At 39.8% G+C, this 20,653-nt stretch overlaps 1 protein-coding gene across 1 annotated transcript in view; it reads left to right on the top strand.

The window, feature by feature from the left end:
- Window positions 1-20,653, top strand: part of LOC124794641 (FAS-associated factor 2) — a 118,681-nt gene that overhangs the window by 76,443 nt on the left and 21,585 nt on the right. Inside the window, exon 5 of the mRNA XM_047258158.1 lies at window positions 14,556-14,651. Within this exon, the coding sequence (XP_047114114.1) occupies window positions 14,556-14,651 (96 nt within the window). The remainder of the gene's footprint in view (window positions 1-14,555; window positions 14,652-20,653) is intronic.

The following is a 20,653-nucleotide window of genomic DNA, read 5'->3' as shown; positions in this document are numbered from 1 at the left end:
TTATACGTATGGCTTGACTTTTTTGCATTCATAAACATTTTATTTTTATCTGTTATTACTTTCACATTGTAATTTCATGTACTGACATGTTCCATGACCTTGGAGATTTGCCCCTCAGTTTGGCCCAACTGAACTTGAAGTGTAAATAAATAAATAAATGTGATAGCCTTTGTGAAAGTGACCATTTTCCAGTAATCCTGTCATTTCCATGCCACTGCTAGACAGACCAACTACCACATTCGGTCTGCCACATTGGGCGCTTCAAAGAACTAACTGCTTTGGATGCCTCTGCTGTTACATTCACTGCCTCTTTGTCAGGTTGTACTGATTAGGTTGTGCAAAGTGTCTCGGACACTGTCATCCATGAACTCTACTTAGATACCCAGCACCTGGACATTGTTGTAGCACAGCTCTGTTTATGTGCCTCCTTTTTATAAAAAGATGGCCTGGCTGCCCAATATTCACCAACTTAAGGCTAGCTGAATGCAAAAGCTTAGTGCTCTCTGCTTCCTTGCCCACACATCTTGGTGTACAGATAGTGCTACTCTTATCTGTATTTACCAGGCCCTGATTTTGTCCCAGCTGGACTATGGTTGCCTTGTTTATGGCTCAGCTGCTCCTTCAGCTTTGAAACTGTTAACCTAGCCCATCATTGTGGCATGCATCTAGCCACAAGTGGCTTTCGGACTAGTCCTGTAGACAGCCTCCTTCCCAAATCAGGGGTCTTCCCTCTTTGGATTCGGCAGTACCTGCTCTTGGCCTCAGTCACTATTCAACAATTCTCTGATCATCCTTGTTGTGTACAAGGGGTGTCCTCCTGATACCCACCCTTGAGTGGGATTAACAGTTGGAATGCACCTTGCTTCCCTCTACCAAGATCGCAATCTCCCCTCTCTGGACTCTGTATCCTGTGCTTTCTTGTGCCCTCCCTGTTGGATGGTGCCTAGGCTATGGATTCGGACCAATCTCTTCCAAGGTCCTGAAGTCTGTCGCCCCCATGGCCTTTTGGCATCTGTTACATCCAGTTGTTCAAGAGTTCCACAGTGCTACCATCTTTTACAGTGATGGTTTTAAAACTCAGCATCAGACAGGATACGCTGATGTATCTCCTGGCCGTATAGAGTGCCATTTGTTGCCACAAACATATAGTGTGTTTGAACCAGAGCTGATAGCCATTAGCAGAGCCCTCCATTTAATTAAACAGGCACCTTTGACCATGTTTTAACATGTTCTGACTCAGTGAGCAGTCTCCAGGCTATTGACGAATGCTACATGTGCCACCATTTTGGTCTTCGTTATTAATTACCTTCTTGCCGACCTTCATCATGTTGCCTGCTCAGTCGTCTTCCTCTGGATCCTAATTCATGCAGATATCCCTGATAATGAACTGGCCAATAGTTTGGCTATAGGAGCATTTACTCACTTCTTATTTGTTTTGATGAGGTGGATTTGCGGGTGCGTATAAGATCTCCACTCGCTCAGAAATGGAATGACATCTGTTGGGCTACTGCCCCCATCTAATAAACTCTGTACAACTGAGGAGACTACTACAGCATGGTGTTCTTCCTTCTGCTTCTTTTGGAAGGAATCCACAACCCTATGTCGTCTCTGCATCAGACGTACCAGGTTGACCCATATTTGTTGATTTTGTTTAACGAGCTACCTCCACATTTTGGTTGTGGAGCCTTACAGCCAGTAGCTCATATCTTGGTGGAATACCCTCTCCTCTTGGCCCTCCGGTCTAAGTATGGATTTCTGGAATCGTTACCTCTAATATTGATGGGTAATTCAAGGATGGTTACACAGATTTTCAGTCTTCTGTGTGAAAGTGGTTTTTATTCTCAGTCATAAGGTCTTAATGTACTTCCAGAGCAGAGGCAGGTTGGATGGGATTTGGGCATCTCCCGATGTATGCTAAGTCTAGGAGATCCCCGACCCCACCTCCTTGGCCAGGCCACTCTTTCATGCCTCTTTTTAGCTCTGTTTTAATCACTTTTAGAATTGGTTTGTCTCCTTTTTGGCACACTCAATTTTCCATTCTCAGTATTGTGCTCTGCTGAATAGTGGGCGCTATTGACTGTAAAGGATGAAGGTGAGATAGCTGTGGATGAGAGATTTCCTGTTCATGCACAGCCCCGGAAATGCCCACCTGCTGACTTATCTATTTATCTAATGTTGCTTTTATTATCGATGGTACAAAAGATGCCTGTTACATCTTTAATCTTTTCGCTTTTACATTGTGTGTCTCCCAACTAGATCAGATCACAGTCTCGCTGGACATCTCTGCTTCTGTATGCACCACTCTTGTACCTAGCAACTGTTGACCTTATTTGGGGACTGATGACTTTGCTGTTTAGCCCCGTAAACCCCCCCCATCCAAATCGACCAATCAATCATACCTAGTAACAGCAAAAGATTGAAAACATTTCCATTCTTCTATTGGAAACCAAAGTACACCTACATACATGAGCTACCTTATCTGATAGACATATAACTACTAACAGCAAAATCTTGAAAGATAATGTGCCAATCCGAATGGCATCTATTTCCCGACATGCCACTCAACAAAAACAAATTATGCTTCAAAACACACATTTTCAAGAGCACATTCATTTCCTGTTCATCAGGAAATCTGCAAAATTGATAACACTGAGAAGAAAACAAAAAAATATGATATACAAAATAATGAACAGTTGTTTCCATGCTTTTAAAACAGATTAATCCAATGATTGTTGTGACTAATAGCAAAATAGTCAGACTGTCTTTGCAACTCAATAGTCTTATGTAAAAGTCATTTCTTTTGTAAGAACAGACTAATAACTTAGGCATTCATCTGACACTGAATTCCTTAAATAACATTTTACATGTCTCCTACACAAAAATGTTCTTTCACATACTGCAGAGGAAGTTGAAATAGACACTGCTATTTGACTTAATTTTTAAAAATCATGTAACATGAGTTTATTGCTCCAACAACTTGAGCAATACAAGTAAATGGTCAGTCTTCACTCTGGTTTGCTGCTCACCTCTTATGACAAGATTTTTTAACATCTTAACTTCTGCTTGCAATGACTCAGTGTTGTTTGTTTGTTTATTTACATCCCCCATTAGAAACTATTTGTAATATTGCATGTATTTGTGTGTGTGTAGTGGAATGCTTATCTTGGTGGTGGTGGTGGTGGTGGTGGTGGTGGTGGTGAGAGAGAGAAGGGAGAAGGTGAAACGTGGGTGTCAGTGCATAGCCTACTCCTTCAAATAGCACCAAGGAGGCCACAAAGCTTAATGTCCCCATCTGACAGAATGATCAGCTTCAACAGTGTTACACACCCTAACCTCATGAGACACTGCAGAGAGGTTTGGTATTTAAACCAAGATTTTGGCACAGAGTCTGGTGATCAGGAAGTTTACGCCACCCCCTGTCCTCCTGTTGCTAGCCAAATATTGGCAGTGAAAATTTTTTCCACCTCCAAGAATCAAACTGGCTGATGCCCAGGTCGAGTGCCATCACAGAAGTGTGCATTAGCGACCTTAGACTTGGTATGTCATGAATGATTTTATGCTGACAACATTTGTTTACCCATAAAAATTTACTTTTTTTGTTTGTTCAAGTGACTCCTTAAATTATTCCAGAGTTTGAAACAAAAGTCTCTCCAGTTCAATGTTTATTATATGTAAAACTTTATGAAATTCTAAACATTTGAAATCAGTTGCTTGTACAGGTTCCAGGCTGTCTCTGTTTGGCAAATCACTAACATATTCCCCAAGACATAAGTGAAACCTGAATCTGATCCACAAATTTCTTTGAAATGATTTCATGTAGCTCCTACTAAGTTGATTGCAGGACAATATTACAGTCTTTGACATGAAGGAAATAAGGTAATGAGTTGACTTTTCTAGCAAACATTTGAACAGACATTAATGAAACTTTGCACTAAATTCTGATGCTTCTGCAATTCATTCAGAATTTTCTTCCTGTATGTTTACTAAGATTAAGGTAGTTCCAGTTGTATTCTTCACAGTCATACATGAATTATACTGAAAGCACACCTAGTTTCACTTAAGTGAAACTTGACTTTTCCAATCTTCATTTTTATTTGTGTATGAATAAACATTTGATGCATGTCGACCCATCTTAAAAACATGAGAGTCCTTGAGTGTCGTAAAAAAATCTATAGCCGATGTGACCCTTCAGCATCTTAAATACTATGGTGAGATACAACTTATGGTTCATACAGTAGTATAGATTGCTTGTGGGACTGCCTTGCTTAAAAGAGCTCATATCACCAGCTCCATCATATGTTTGTGCAACACAGTAATTTAAATTAATTAATTATACAGTTTGCAAACTTTTTTGTAGTGTAGACTAACAAAGAGGAAACATTCAAATTTTTTTCCAGGTTCAGGGCCTAAAAACATTTTGTATATGATCTAAATAGTACTGAATGACAATTGATAGTTGCTCAGTTCTGAACAATTTTTTGACTCTTCAACCAGTAGAGCAAAATATTGGGCTTTTTTCACTTCATGTGAGATACGTTCTTGCTCATAGTGCTAAGAATTTCATTTTGCGTATCATGCTGTGTATATTTTTCGTTTTTAGAGCCAGTTTTTTTTCCCTAACTCTTGCATCTTTTTTCCATGGAGTTCCGTTAACTCAAAAAATTTCCCTTATTTTATACTATCTTTAGATTCATTATTACCTCTTTGAGCTACTCTTTGAGAGGCTTTGTATTGAAATACATTGGCATTTGTTTCTGTGTATCTTCTATTTTCTAGAACTTCTAAATCATATGTTTCATCTAGCAGGGCAGCAACTGATGCATTCTCCCTGGAGTTACTTTTTAAGCTTTTGAAAGACTCCTAAGCAACTACAGAGTTTTGTAAGTAAAACTGTTCTCGTGCTGCTTAAAGATCGAATTAGTCTCTTTTGTTCTTGTCCAATTAATGAAACCCTCACTTACAAAACTAAGCAATTTTCTTTTTGTGTCTTGAGTTTAGGGACAGGAAAAGCAACAGACAAAACAAAATACAGCAACATTTATGATTGTGTATTCCAGCCACGAATGAACCCGGCTGCATATTTCTTTTTCTGTCTCCAAATAATCAAAAAGGAAAACACCTAAATAGAGGTCGTTTTGGTTCATTAGTAGATTTTATAGATATATGACAAACTGAAGCAGGCAGATTAGAGCTGCTGGTGATATTGCTAGGAATAGAAAATAAACCTTTACCTTTATTTTTATTGAATATTTCATTTACCAACTGTTTTAATTCTTTTCCTACTTCCATTTCATCATCATCACAGTTTTTTCTACATCACTTTCTGGGTCATGAAAACGAACCTCTGCAGTTACAGACTGAGGAGCTATAATTGTTTCTCCTCGCGATATATAATATTAATGCAGATAATATTGTTAAGGTTGTGTCACCTTTTGGTAGCTTGTGTAAGTTTTAACTGAATTCTCCTTAATTACAGTCGCCTTGAGATGATTTCTTGGTGTTGTGGACTTAGTAATAAAGGCTACTGGTTATGATGTACTGCTCTTCTCTAATACAGTTGGTACAAAGACTCTAAGGAAGATCCAAATGTGCACACCAGCTATGATATTATAGCTCACCATTCTGTCGCAGAAATGTTGTATTTAAAATCTTCTTGAACAGTTCTACAGTATATTGTAATGTAACTTGAATTTTCAAGTCATTACATCAATACATATCTAAACATATCTGTCACATCTAGTGATCAGAGTTCAGTGCAGTAATGACCGAATAAATCATTTTTCAGTCCTCTTTTGCTTTTACAATTGCTGATGGTCCATCTTCCCTGAGACATCCAAAACACCTCCAGATAGTGATGGCACAGCACGATTAAATGTCTACATGGCAAAAAGGTCTTCTAGGGTGCCATTGCACCTTGTAGGCATTCTGTTGTTGTTGTTGTTGTGGTCTTCAGTCCTGAGACTGGTTTGATGCAGCTCTCCATGCTACTCTATCCTGTGCAAGCTTTTTCATCTCCCAGTACCTACTGCAACCTACATCCTTCTGAATCTGCTTAGTGTATTCATCTCTTGGTCTCCCTCTACGATTTTTACCCTCCACGCTGCCCTCCAATACTAAATTGGTGATCCCTTGATGCCTCAGAACATGTCCTACCAACCGATCCCTTCTTCTGGTCAAGTTGTGCCACAAAGTTTTCTTCTCCCCAATCCTATTCAATACTTCCTCATTAGTTACGTGATCTACCCATCTAATCTTCAGCATTCTTCTGTAGCACCACATTTCGAAAGCTTCTATTCCCTTCTTGTCCAAACTATTTATCGTCCATGTTTCACTTCCATACATGGCTACACTCCATACAAATACTTTCAGAAATGACTTCCTGACACTTAAATCAATACTGGATGTTAACAAATTTCTCTTCTTCAGAAACGCTTTCCTTGCCATTGCCAGCCTACATTTTATATCCTCTCTACTTCGACCATCATCAGTTATTTTGGTCCCCAAATAGCAAAACTCCTTTACTACTTTAAGTGCCTCATTTCCTAATCTAATTCCCTCAGCATCACCCGACTTAATTAGACTACATTCCATTATCCTTGTTTTGCTTTTGTTGATGTTCATCTTATATCCTCCTTTCAAGACACTGTGCATTCCATTCAACTGCTCTTCCAAGTCCTTTGCTGTCTCTGACAGAATTACAATGTCATCGGCGAACCTCAAAGTTTTTATTTCTTCTCCATGAATTTTAATATCTACTCCGAATTTTTCTTTTGTTTCCTTTACTGCTTGCTCAATATACAGATTGAACAACATCGGGGAGAGGCTACAGCCCTGTCTTACTCCCTTCCCAACCACTGCTTCCCTTTCATGTCCCTCGACTCTTATAACTGCCATCTGGTTTCTGTACAAATTGTAAATAGCCTTTCGCTCCCTGTATTTTACCCCTGCCACCTTTAGAATTTGAAAGAGAGTATTCCAGTCAACATTGTCAAAAGCTTTCTCTAAGTCTACAAATGCTAGAAACGTAGGTTTGCCTTTCCTTAATCTTTCTTCTAAGATACGTCGTAAGGTCAGTATTGCCTCACGTGTTCCAGTGTTTCTACGGAATCCAAACTGATCTTCCCCGAGGTTGGCCTCTACCAGTTTTTCCATTCGTCTGTAAAGAGTTCGTGTTAGTATTTTGCAGCTGTGACTTATTAAGCTGATAGTTCGGTAATTTTCACATCTGTCAACACCTGCTTTCTTTGGGATTGGAATTATTATATTCTTCTTGAAGTCCGAGGGTATTTCGACTGTTTCATACATCTTGCTCACCAGATGGTAGAGTTTTGTCAGGACTGGCTCTCCCACGGCCGTCAGTAGTTCCAATGGAATATTGTCTACTCCGGGGGCCTTGTTTCGACTCAGGTCTTTCAGTGCTCTGTCAAACTCTTCACGCAGTATCATATCTCCCATTTCATCATCATCTACATCCTCTTCCATTTCCATAATATTGTCCTCAAGTACATCGCCCTTGTATAGACCCTCTATATACTCCTTCCACCTTTCTGCCTTCCCTTCTTTGCTTAGAACTGGGTTTCCATCTGAGCTCTTGATATTCATACAAGTCGTTCTCTTATCTCCAAAGGTCTCTTTAATTTTCCTGTAGGCGGTATCTATCTTACCCCTAGTGAGATAGGCCTCTACATCCTTACATTTGTCCTCTAGCCATCCCTGCTTAGCCATTTTACACTTCCTGTCGATCTCATTTTTGAGACGTTTGTATTCCTTTTTGCCTGTTTCACTTACTGCATTTTTATATTTTCTCCTTTCATCAATTAAATTCAATATTTCTTCTGTTACCCAAGGATTTCTACTAGCCCTCGTCTTTTTACCTACTTGATCCTCTGCTGCCTTCACTACTTCATCCCTCAAAGCTACCCATTCTTCTTCTACTGTATTTCTTTCCCCCATTCCTGTCAATTGCTCCCTTATGCTCTCCCTGAATCTCTGTACAACCTCCGGTTCTTTTAGTTTATCCAGGTCCCATCTCCTTAAATTCCCACCTTTTTGCAGTTTCTTCAGTTTTAATCTACAGGTCATAACCAGTAGATTGTGGTCAGAGTCCACATCTGCCCCTGGAAATGTCTTACAATTTAAAACCTGGTTCCTAAATCTCTGTCTTACCATTATATAATCTATCTGATACCTTTTAGTATCTCCAGGGTTCTTCCATGTATACAACCTTCTTCCATGATTCTTAAACCAAGTGTTAGTTATGATTATGGTGTGCTCTGTGCAAAATTCGACCAGGCAGCTTCCTCTTTCATTTCTGTCCCCCAATCCATATTCACCTATTATGTTTCCTTCTCTCCCTTTTCCTACACTCGAATTCCAGTCACCCATGACTATTAAATTTTCGTCTCCCTTCACAATCTGAATAATTTCTTTTATTTCATCATACATTTCTTCAATTTCTTCGTCATCTGCAGAGCTAGTTGGCATATAAACTTGTACTACTGTAGTAGGTGTGGGCTTCGTATCTATCTTGGCCACAATAATGCGTTCACTATGCTGTTTGTAGTAGCTTACCCGCATTCCTATTTTCCTATTCATTATTAAACCTACTCCTGCATTACCCCTATTTGATTTTGTGTTTATAACCCTGTAGTCACCTGACCAGAAGTCTTGTTCCTCCTGCCACCGAACTTCACTAATTCCCACTATATCTAACTTCAACCTATCCATTTCCCTTTTTAAATTTTCTAACCTGCCTGCCCGATTAAGGGATCTGACATTCCACGCTCCGATCCGTAGAACGCCAGTTTTCTTTCTCCTGATAACGGCATCCTCTTGAGTAGTCCCCGCCCGGAGATCCGAATGGGGGACTATTTTACCTCCGGAATATTTTACCCAAGAGGACGCCATCATCATTTAACCATACAGTAAAGCTGCATGCCCTCGGGAAAAATTACGGCTGTAGTTTCCCCTTGCTTTCAGCCGTTCGCAGTACCAGCACAGCAAGGCCGTTTTGGTTATTGTTACAAGGCCAGATCAGTCAATCATCCAGACTGTTGCCCTTGCAACTACTGAAAAGGCTGCTGCCCCTCTTCAGGAACCACACGTTTGTCTGGCCTCTCAACAGATACCCCTCCGTTGTGGTTGCACCTACGGTACGGCTATCTGTATCGCTGAGGCACGCAAGCCTCCCCACCAACGGCAAGGTCCATGGTTCATGGGGGGGGAGGCATTCTGTGTATGCATCCCATTTTGTGGATTTTACCTACAAATTTGACAACCTCGAAGAATGGGTTGCTCCCGCTATCGTCTTTTTTTTCTAACACCAAGGAATAAATGGAACATGTACCTCTGGACAAGCTACAGGTTACACCTGAAATGTTCTCATTTGGTATAATAAATTTTCGTTGCCGAATGAAGAAATCTGATATACTAGGCTGTTTTGCCAAGTTACTATGTTCACTTTTAATAACACATCAAATTTACTATAAGAACAAAACAGAGATCACAATGATACCAAATATGTTTTCATTGTTTACTGTTAAGGCATACCATAAAACACATGCAAAAATACAAAACAGAAACTGTGGAAGAACTGTTCATTCAGTAATTGATCGAGTAGTCTGTTTGCTTGTTGTTCAACGCGTACAGATCAATGGATAGGTTTATATGAACTTCACCATCATAAATACCACTTCAAACGTATTCAGATTATTTTATGCCTTTATTATGGTACAAAAATTGTTTAACAAATTAACAGAGTTATATAGAAAATAAGGGAAAGGCAACCTGTCATCTGGAGTGGATGAATCTGCCATAGGCGAGTGTCTTCCTTTCCCTTATTTTACATATTCCTCCATTCAGGAATTTCAATTAGTGCTATAAATTAACAGCATCATTTACCATAAGCTTATTGCTGTATACGAGTTATTTTAACTTGTAGAAAATAAAGATTGACTTTGATATTGAAATTTGCTCATCTTATTTGGGTGGGCCAAGAAAATTTTGAGAGGACCTGGGCCGGCTCCTGGTGCTGCCATCTTAAAATCTTCATTTTGCAGGGAGTCATTCTATTCCTGATGGCTTTACTCCTGATCTGTTTCTAAATTTATGTTCTGTTGTTGTTGTTTTTGTTGTTGTTGTTGTTGTGCTGCTGCTGTTATTGTTGTTGTTGTGGTCTTCAGTCCAGAGACTGGTTTGATGCAGCTCTCCATGCTACTCTATCCTGTGCAAGCTTCTTCATCTCCCAGTAACTGCTGCAACCTACATCCTTCTGAATCTGCTTACTGTATTCATCTCTTGATCTCCCTCTATGATTTTTACCCTCCACGCTGCCCTCCAATACTAAATTGGTGATCCCTTGATGCCTCAGAACATGTCTTACCAACCGATCCCTTCTTCTAGTCAAGTTGTGCCACAAATTTCTCTTCTCCCAAATCCTATTCAATACCTCCTCATTAGTTATGTGATCTACCCATCTAACCTTCAGCATTCTTCTGTAGCACCACATTTCAAAAGCTTCTATTCCCTTCTTGTCCAAACTATTTATCGTCCATGTTTCACTTCCATACATGGCTACACTCCATACAAATACTTTCAGAAACGACTTCCTGACACTTAAATCTATACTCGATGTTAACAAATTTCTCTTCTTCAGAAACGATTTCCTTGCCATTGCCAGTCTACATTTTATATCCTCTCTACTTCGACCATCATCAGTTATTTTGCTCCCCAAATAGCAAAACTCCTTTACTACTTTAAGTGTCTCATTTCCTAATCTAATTCCGGCAACATCACCCGATTTAATTCGACTACATTCCATTATCCTCGTTTTGCTTTTGTTGATGTTCATCTTATATCCTCCTTTCAAGACACTGTCCATTCCGTTCAACTGCTCTTCCAAGTCCTTTGCTGTCTCTGACAGAATTACAATGTCATCGGCGAACCTCAAAGTTTTTATTTCTTGTCCATGGATTTTAATACCTACTCCATATTTTTCTTTTGTTTCCTTTACTGCTTGCTCAACATACAGATTGAATAACTGCCACCTTCAGAATTTGAAAGATAATATTCCACTCAACATTTTCAAAAGCTTTCTCTAAGTCTACAAATGCTAGATACGTAGGTTTGCCTTTTCTTAATCTATTTTCTAAGATAAGTCGTAGAGTCAGTATTGCCTCACGTGTTCCAACATTTCTGCATAATCCAAACTGATCTTCACCGAGGTCGGCTTCTACCAGTTTTTCCATTCATCTGTAAAGAATTTGTGTTAGTATTTTGCAGCCATGGCTTATTAGACTGATAGTTCGGTAATTTTCACATCTGTCAACACCTGCTTTCTTTGGGATTAGAATTATTATATTCTTCTTGAAGTCTGAGGGTATTTCGCCTGTCTCATACATCTTGCTCACTGAATGGTAGAGTTTTGCTAGGCCTAGCTCTCCCAAGGCTGTCATTAGTTCTAATGGGATGTTGTCTACTCCCGAGGCCTTGTTTCGACTTAGATCTTTCAGTGCTCTGTCAAACTCTTGCCGCAGTATCATATCTCCCATTTCATCTTCATCTACATTCTCTTCCATTTCTATAATATTGTCCTCAAGAACATCGCCCTTGTATAGACCCTCTATATACTCCTTCCACCTTTCTGCTTTCCCTTCTTTGCTTAGAACTGGGTTTTCATCAAAGCTCTTGATATTCATGCAAGTGGTTCTCCTTTTTCCAAAGGTGTCTTTAATTTTCCTGTAGGCAGTATCTGTCTTACCCTTAGTGATATGTGCCTCTACATCCTTAAATTTGTCCTCTAGCCATCCCTGCTTAGCCATTTTGCACTTCCTGTCGATCTCGTTTTTGAGATGTTTGTATTCCTTTTTGCCCGCTTCATTTACCGCATTTTTGTGTTTTCTCCTTTCATCAATTAAATTCAATATCTCTTCTGTTACCCAAGGATTTCTATTAGTCCTTGTCTTTTTACCTACTTGATCCTCTGCTACCTTCACTATTTCATCTCTCAAAGCTACCCATTCTTCTTCTACTCTATTTCTTTCCCCCATTCTTGTCAATCGTTCCCTAATGTTCTCTCGGAAGCTCGCTACAACCTCTGGTTTAATCAGTTTGTCCAGGTCCCATCTCCTTAAATTCCCACCTTTTTGGAGTTTCTTCAGTTTTAATCTACAGGTCATAACCAATAGATTGTGGTCAGAGTCCACATCTTCCCCTGTAAATGTCTTGCAATTTAATACCTCTTTCCTAAATCTCTGTCTTACCATTATATAATCTACCTGATACCTTCCAGTATCTCCAGGCTTCTTCCATGTATACAACCTTCTTTCATGATTCTTGAACCAAGTGTTAGCTATGATTAAGTTATGCTCTGTGCAAAATTCTACCAGGTGGCTTACTCTTTCATTTCTTAGCCCCATTCCATATTCACCTACTACGTTTCCTTCTCTTCCTTTTCATACTGTCAAGTTCCAGTCACCCATGACTATTAAATTTTCGTTTCCCTTCACTATCTGAATAATTTCTTTTATATCATCATACATTTCATCAATCTCTTCGTCATATGCGGAGGTAGTTATGTTTTAAAGGTCAAAGAATTATTAGTGAAAATTCATTAAGTTTGCTGTCATAGTGTAACTGAGAAAAGAAGTGTGAATTTACATGTGGGGTATACGAGTGAAGCAGTATGGTAGCAGGAGCAGACTATGCATTCTTGTTGTCGGAACACCAATGTAGAAATGTATTCAGGAGACAATCAGGATGAATCTTGGGAAGAAGATAGATTGTGTATGAGGCTCAGCTGACATAGGAAGTTAGTTGGATTCAGGAGTTGAGCCTTCAACAAAAAGTTTATTGATTTTGCATGAGATTTCATTTCATAAAGCCATATCGCATTGTTCAGAGACCTCCAGTCCTCCCCCCCCCCCCTCCCCCCCCCCACACACACACACACACACACACAAAGAAAAAAAATAAATAAAATAAAAACCTTCTGATATTCCTGAAGTTTCCTACACTTGTGTTCCAAAAAATGACACACATAATTGAGGTTTTTGTCTGTTTATTGATAGTAAAACATTCTTGTAAAGACCTTTGCTCTCCTGCCATTCCTTGGCATGTCCCACTGTCCCTTTAATCGGGCTGTTATTAGAGCTACCACATCAGATAGAATTAATCAGGCATGAAAAGCTAGTCTGTAGAAGTTTGTTGATTTTCTTACCCGTTGTGTGTTTTGTCATGTACTGTCACATCTGTGTGTCCAGTGAACAATAAATGTCAAAAGTTACTGTTAGTTGCTGTGGAACAAAGTAGCAGAAGTGTGTCCTCCCTTCATCATTGTGGTGCCTCTTGTGCATCATCTCATTTGTGATGTATATTATTTGTTTTGTATGTTAACCAGAATTGAAGTTAATAAATCTATTTGTTTTGGAAACACTTCAGATTTCATAGGAACTGACACAGTAGCATAAAACAAGGCTCAGAAATAAGAAAATTCCAGTCCAGTCTGTTGTATGTTTTCATTTGCTTTGATAAAATACCATAAGCTATGATGTCTTCTACAAAGCAGCAACAGATTCCATTTTATACCTACCGCCTCACTTAAAACTGGACTAAAACCCTATTGCCATCATTGAATACTAAATACCAAGCAAATTTAATAATAGTGAGGCTCCAGTCATTTAACACAAAGCTAATGCCATGTCTCCACTCATCCTTACAACAGGTCAGTCCCTCTCATCCTTGAGCCTGAGTGACTTGTCCTTCCTTTTTTAACCTCCTAAGTTCTGAGTAAGGAACTACGAGGGTTGACTGAAAAGTAATGCCTCCACCTTCGTAACTCTTCAACAGTTGGCAGCCTTTGTATGTTCCGTAGCTTCTTTTCTACAGCTCCAGTTGGCAGGAAGCCTTAGCATTGAACAGTTGTGGCGTTACACTGTAAAGTATGGAACCCTGCACAGATGGTCAGTCAATGTGATTTTAGCAACGTGCAGCCTTCAAATGGAAAGTTTTTGACTGCCTCTTATATATTAATAGGCAGTAATATAAGATGATGGTATGCTTATTACCAGTTTCCCAACTGAAGTAGCAAGTTGTTATAGGGCAATTTTGCAGTAATGCTAACATTGCAGAAGCTGAATGTTTGATTTTGATGCAAACATTTAATTGTCTCATGAAGGCACTGAGAGTAAGAACTTGTTTTGCTAAGACAGTGAAGCTCCAGAACCACTATATTCACACCAGCTTGTAGGAATTCCCTTCCAGTGCTACCAGTACTGCCCAATTACCTCACCATCTATCACTTGGCTAGTGTTTACCATTAGGACTTCACTAGTCATATTGCGCCTATGCATGGCACCTTCTTCTTACTGCACCCATCATGTTTCAGACATCGAGCATCTCATGGTGTGACCATAGTACCTTTTGTGGTGTTGTGTTCAGAATTGTCTGCCTTTTGCTTTTATTTATTGGCTATTAAAAATTTGTGCAACATTATGAAATTTTTTTAAGTGATTTGTGTCAGTCATAAGATATATATTACCAGGCCTAAATATTCGCAGGTTGGAGGGTTCAGTAAATCCACAAGAGCTCATACAGCGACTACAGACCATCGTACAAGAAAATGAAGCAGCTCTTATTGCCGCCAGAGCTGAGAGGTTAGTGATATTGATAAATCTAAATGTTACAGCTGTACTGTCCTTTCGTGGCTATCATCCATAGTTCCTATTTGCAGCAATATTAAAGCAAAAAATTTATAGGTAATTTGTGCTTCCTTTATTATTAGGATTCTTTTGTCTTATTCCATTATTTTTTCCAGTCCCTCTAAACACAGTTAGTGTTAGTATAGTTTAAGTTATGTTTCACGTTTCTGTGCGGCAGTCTGTTTTCAGTTTTCCCTTCACATTTAATCATAGTCAGGGAACACAACACATAATGCATGAGAATTTAAAACCCACATCAGTAATGATCATTTTATAATAAAAAGACAAAATACACAAGGTTACAATATAGACAACATCAGTAGGTTACCTGTATACTGCTATTAGTAACATAGTCATTTTTAGTCTAATAGTTAGTGACTATTTTCTTAATGTATTACAAAACGTAGTCAATGACACTTATGTCTATTCTTAGTCCCAGATAGGTACAACAAACAGACTGTCAGAAAATGAACTTTCTGCCAACAAGGCCTTCATTGGAAATGAACTGAACACCACACACACACACACACACACACACACACACACACACACACACACACACACAAAACTGCTATCTCTGGCTACTGAGGCCAGATTGGTCTTGACTCAGCTAGACATTGTGCTCGTGTGTGTGTGTGTGTGTGTGTGTGTGTGTGTTGTCTATTTCCGACGAAGACTATATACAACAAGGCTACATTCTGTCGTGGATTTTTCATGGTATAAAATTATTCCCATTTACTTAAAGAATGAAAATTAAAAAGATTTTGTAGTGCTGATAATTAGATAACCTTTGGTTATTGTGGCTTAATCCTTTTATTTCATTCTTTCTTCATATTTCTGTCTTGCATAAGGACAGGTGATTGTTGAAGTCAGGATGTGGTGACCTTCCACGAAGTATCACTCTTATTTAATTGTTTTGTCTTACAGTTCTGGTGAATGTGAGGTAAGAAAGTCACCCATTTTTCAAGAAGTCATTGTATGGACAATAATCTGTAATGTCTAGGCAAGACTGTAAAAGACTGTTTTGTGATTTTTGTTGTCTTCAGTCCAAAGACTGTTTTGTTGCAACTCTCCTCACTAGGTTGCCATGTAAGTCTCTTCATCTCCACATAACTACTACAACCTTCATGCACTTGTCCCTGAAGCTTTGATCTCTCCCTCCCCCCTCCCTCTCTCCCTCACCCCTCCCTCTCTCCCTCACCCCTCCCTCACCCCTCCCTCTCTCCCTCTCCCCTCCCTTTCTCCCTCTCCCCTCCTTCTCTCCCTCTCCCCTCCCTCTCTCCCTCTCACCCTCTCCCCTCCCTCTCTCCCTCTCACCCTCTCCCCTCCCTCTCTCCCTCTCCCCCCTCCATCCCTCCCTATCCCCCTCCCCCCTTCCCTCTCTACACTTTTGCCCCCCCCCTCCCTCCCCCACACACAATTCCCTCCATAACCAAATTAACTATTCTGTGATGCCTCAGAATGTTTGCAATTGATCTGTCTCATCTTTGTCAACTTGTGTCATGCATTTCTTTTCTTCCTAATTCAGTGTAATACCTCTTCCCTAGTTACCCACTCCACCCATATAACCTTCAGCATTCTTCTGTAATTCTGTAGTTCGAAAGCTTATGTTCTCTTTTTTCCTGTGCTGTGTATTGTCTGTGTATCACTTTTGCATAAAACTACATTCCAGGCAAATACTGTGATAAGCCTTCCTATTACTTAAATTTATATTCATTGTTTTCAAATTCCCCTTTTCCAGAAATGCTTTTCTTAACTATTGTCAATCTGCATTTTATATCATCTTTACCTCAATCATTATCAGTTATTCTGCTGCCTGAGCAACAATACTTGTGTAGTACTTTTACTGTCTCATTTCCTAATCTAAATCTCTAGGCTCCACGTGATTTGACTACACTCCACCACCTTTGGTTTACTCTAGTTGATGTTCATGTTATAATCTCTGTTCAAGACATTGTCCATTCTGTTCAGCTGCTTCTATATCCTGTCTGACAAAGTCATCAGCAAACCTCAGTGTTTTATGAACTTTAATTCCTTTTCCAAATATTTTCCTGAGATCCTTTCCCACTTATTCTGTGTAGAGATTGAATAGCATGTAGCTTAGGCTGCAACTCTGTTCTCACTTCTTTCTCAGTTACTGCTTCCCTCTGTGTCCTTTGTCTCTTATAACTGCAATTTGGTTTCTGTACAAGTTGTAGATAGCCTTTTACTGCCAGTATTTTATCCGTGGTTATTTCAAGATTTCAAAGAATGTATTCCAGTCAACCTATCCAATTTTTTCCCCAAAATATACAAATGCTAAAAATGTGGCTGTGCCTTCCTTTGACTTATCTTCCCCCAGGTTAGATTTCTACCAGTGATTCCATCATTACAATATTCATAATGTTCTTTAAACTGTGTGATTCTAAATGGTGAGGATGTCAAAGGGCTCTTCCTGAAATAAATGTGTATTAGTTAATTAAATTCATGGTTCTTGTGCTGGCCAAAACCACTACCCCTGTATCACCATACGCTATCATTGTGCTTTTAAGTATTTATCGCAGTTTTATGTAACAGATGTGAGTTTTTTGGTTTGACAGATTGTATGGAAATGAAGATGATAATATCTCTAGTAATACTACTATTAGTAGTAATTATAATGACATTTTTCCCCAAATTAGCAACAGAGACGGTCATGACTGCAGAACTTGTTTCCAAAATTGGTCGAAATAAGCCCTACAGTTTTGCCCACAGGTGGCAATAGCTTAATACAGTATGCATTGGGACAGGAAAAAATAATTTTATTTTATGACCAATTCAGTATTATTTTCTGCCAATTTTGATGTTGTTTTTGGCCGGTTTTTGTATTAGTTTCTGACAACTTGTTTTTGAGTTACCTTATGTTCCTTATTTTTGCCTTATTTCATTCCCCCCCCCCCCAATGTTGAAAAAGAAAATATATCCATCTCGACATCACAGATCACATATTTTTACGTTTTGGAAAAAGAAACTGTTTATATTAAACCCATTAAATTGAATCTGTTAAAGTTAAAATAACTTTGCAACCATATACTGTTGAAAGTTTTTCAGCAGAAAGCATTGTCATAACTTCAAAGTTCTCTTCTGAGACACTATGCTGCTGATCTGTCAACACTTCACTGTAGTGTGGAAACAGTCTAATATGAACCGGAAGACAAACTGCCCTCAACACAACATACATCTGACAATATCCACTTTTCCTGCTGGCATGGAATGTTGCCTTTTCACTAAATTACGAAGGGATTTGAATCCCTTCGGAACATCTTACATGGCTGAGTCTTGCCATTCTAGGTACACGTGTAAACTTTTCGTAACATGGTTGAAAACCTGGAAGTGTGAACACAGGCTTAATGCATGAATATGTGGCCATAATAGTTGTTAGACTAATTTGAAGATGCAGCCCTTTGCTTTTCTTTCACCTCTGTCTGAAGTATTCATCTTATCATAGTTTTCAAAAACTTGCTGGTTTACTCACCAGAAATTCATTTTCCCACAACAGTGAAGCTATCTTCACTTTTTGGAATATGGGTAATGGTTTCATCCAGCATGGTATTTTTGCAAAACAAACAATATAAAAAATGAAGAGGTTTGAGAAGTTCATTAATGCAGTGTATCAATTAAACTGCATATTTTTGTAGTACAGAAATATAAATATCAGAAACACCTAATACAGTACTTACAGTTCACAAACACACAAATCAATGCAACATCCTCTCACTTTACATCTATCAGACAAGCAGAGTCTAATGTTACTGCCTTTAAGTTGAAGTAAAACATGAGTTTAACTATCAGATCTAATAAGCATAAATTTTGAAATTACATAAATTACTTATTGAAAATTATACTGTGAGAAGGAAAGTTGCTACTCGCCATATAGTGGAGATGCTGAGTCGTAGACAGGCACAACAAAAAGATTTTCTCACTTAAAGCTTTCAGCCAATGGCCTTTGTCAACAGTACACACACGCGCGCGCGCACACACACACACACACACACACACACACACACACACACACACACACACACACACACACACACACACATGACTGCAGTCTCAGCTGACTGAAAGCACACTGCAAGCAACAGCACCAGTATATGATGTGAGTGGCAACTGGGTGGGGGAAAGGATGAGGCTGGGGCAGGGAGAGGGAGGGATAGTACGGTGGGGATGGCGGACAGTGAAGTGCTCATGGTGGGCGGCAGGCAATAGAGAGGTGGGGGGAGGGAGAGTAGCGGAAAAGGAGAGACATAGAGAGAAACAGGGAGAAATAAATAAAAAATATAAATAAATAAATAAAATTTTTATTTATTTGTCTCTACGTCATTCCTTTCCCAATACTTCCTTTCCCCCCCCCCTTCCCCCCCCCCCCCCAAATATCTCCCCTGCCCGCCACCCAAACTGCAACACTTCAGTCTGTCATCTCCACCATACCATCCCTCCCCACCCCAGCCGCCTCCTTTCCCCCACCCTGTCGCCACTCCCATCATGCACTGGTGCTACTGCTTGCAATGTGATTTCAGTTGCCTCAGACTGCAGTCGTGTGTGTGTGTGTGTGTGTGTGTGTGTGTGGTGTTGACAAAGGCCATTGGCCAAAAGCTTTAAGTGTGAAACTCTTTTTGTTGTGCCTATCTGTGACTCCGCATCTCTGCTATATGGTGAGTAGCAACATTCCTTCTCATACTATTTGTTACATTCCATCCTGGATTTTCCATTGTTTGATTTTTGCTGATGGCTTTTCTTCGGTCCTAACCCAGTGCTGTTCTCCTTTGTTACTATTTTCTTTTGCATCACTATACTCAATGTTCGTCCTCTTTCCCTTCTTTCCTGTGTTTCTCTTGTTGCCTTACTAACCGCACTGCACACACTACTTATGAGCTACACTGCATTGACAGTCTCATGTGCACACAACAGATGATCGCAAGACCACGTTGATTGTTGGTGCAGCATCTTATGTCCCACATTACTCCCGCTGCCAATTTTAGCGAGTTTCCCGTTTTGCTATCATCGACTCCCTCAGATTTCATCTTGTTTCCCCCTTTTGCATCCATTTCATCCTTTCAATATATTTTCAAACATATTTGGTTGTATTTTTGTGAAATTTTTTGGACGATATTCTACATTATATATGTAATTTTTCACATTTTTCCACCACCGTGGATCCTTGCTCCTTTCATCTGTGTCAATACAGAAAAGTCTCCTTATTCCTAGCCAGATCCCAATCCCACATACTGTTCGTACATTGTTGCTTGGCTCATAAAATCCCCCTGTAATGACCTTACCCATCTCTGGCTGCCTCCCCTCCTTCCACAATGACCTCCACCTGTTCAAATTCTGCCAACCCTTAGCTCTCACCAACATAGTCCTGCAAAACCATATCAACCAAGCCCAAACCTCCTTGCAGTACCTTCTCTCCATCCGCAAGCTTTTCATGCTGTGCTATCCCAAATTCCTGGAACCCATAACAAACATTGAAACTCTTGTCTTGCAGGAACTTGAGCAGCATGCATGATGCCACCTCAAAAAGCTCTCCATCCTGCTCACTTCCTACTCCCGCCCTGGAGTGCCACTGTCCACCACCTCTACAACCACCTCCAAACCTCCCCCAAGCCTCCCCATAGTGGACAAACCCTGTCTTGCAGACCTACTACACTTACCCCCCCCCCCCCCTCCAAAACTCCCTCCCACCACCACACAGAATCCAGAACCTAAACAGACCTGCAAAACAGTCATGAACCTTTCCTCCAGAAGCCTTAGCCCCACAGAAATATCAGTCCTTTCCAAAGGCCCCACTCCCAAATTCAATGATGCAGGACTTGTTAAAGACCTTCTCTCCTTCTCCCGGTGCCTACAGTGGAAACACTTTTTCGCCACCAACCCTACCAATCAGAATCAACCACAGACCAATATTGAACCTTGCCTAACTCAGTTCACTCCTCCAT

The sequence above is a fragment of the Schistocerca piceifrons genome, chromosome 4, assembly GCF_021461385.2.
Source record: "Schistocerca piceifrons isolate TAMUIC-IGC-003096 chromosome 4, iqSchPice1.1, whole genome shotgun sequence".
NCBI classification, from domain to species: Eukaryota; Metazoa; Arthropoda; class Insecta; order Orthoptera; family Acrididae; genus Schistocerca; species Schistocerca piceifrons.
The sequence above is the reverse complement of the archived record's forward strand: the minus strand, read 5'-3'. Positions and strand labels throughout refer to the sequence as shown.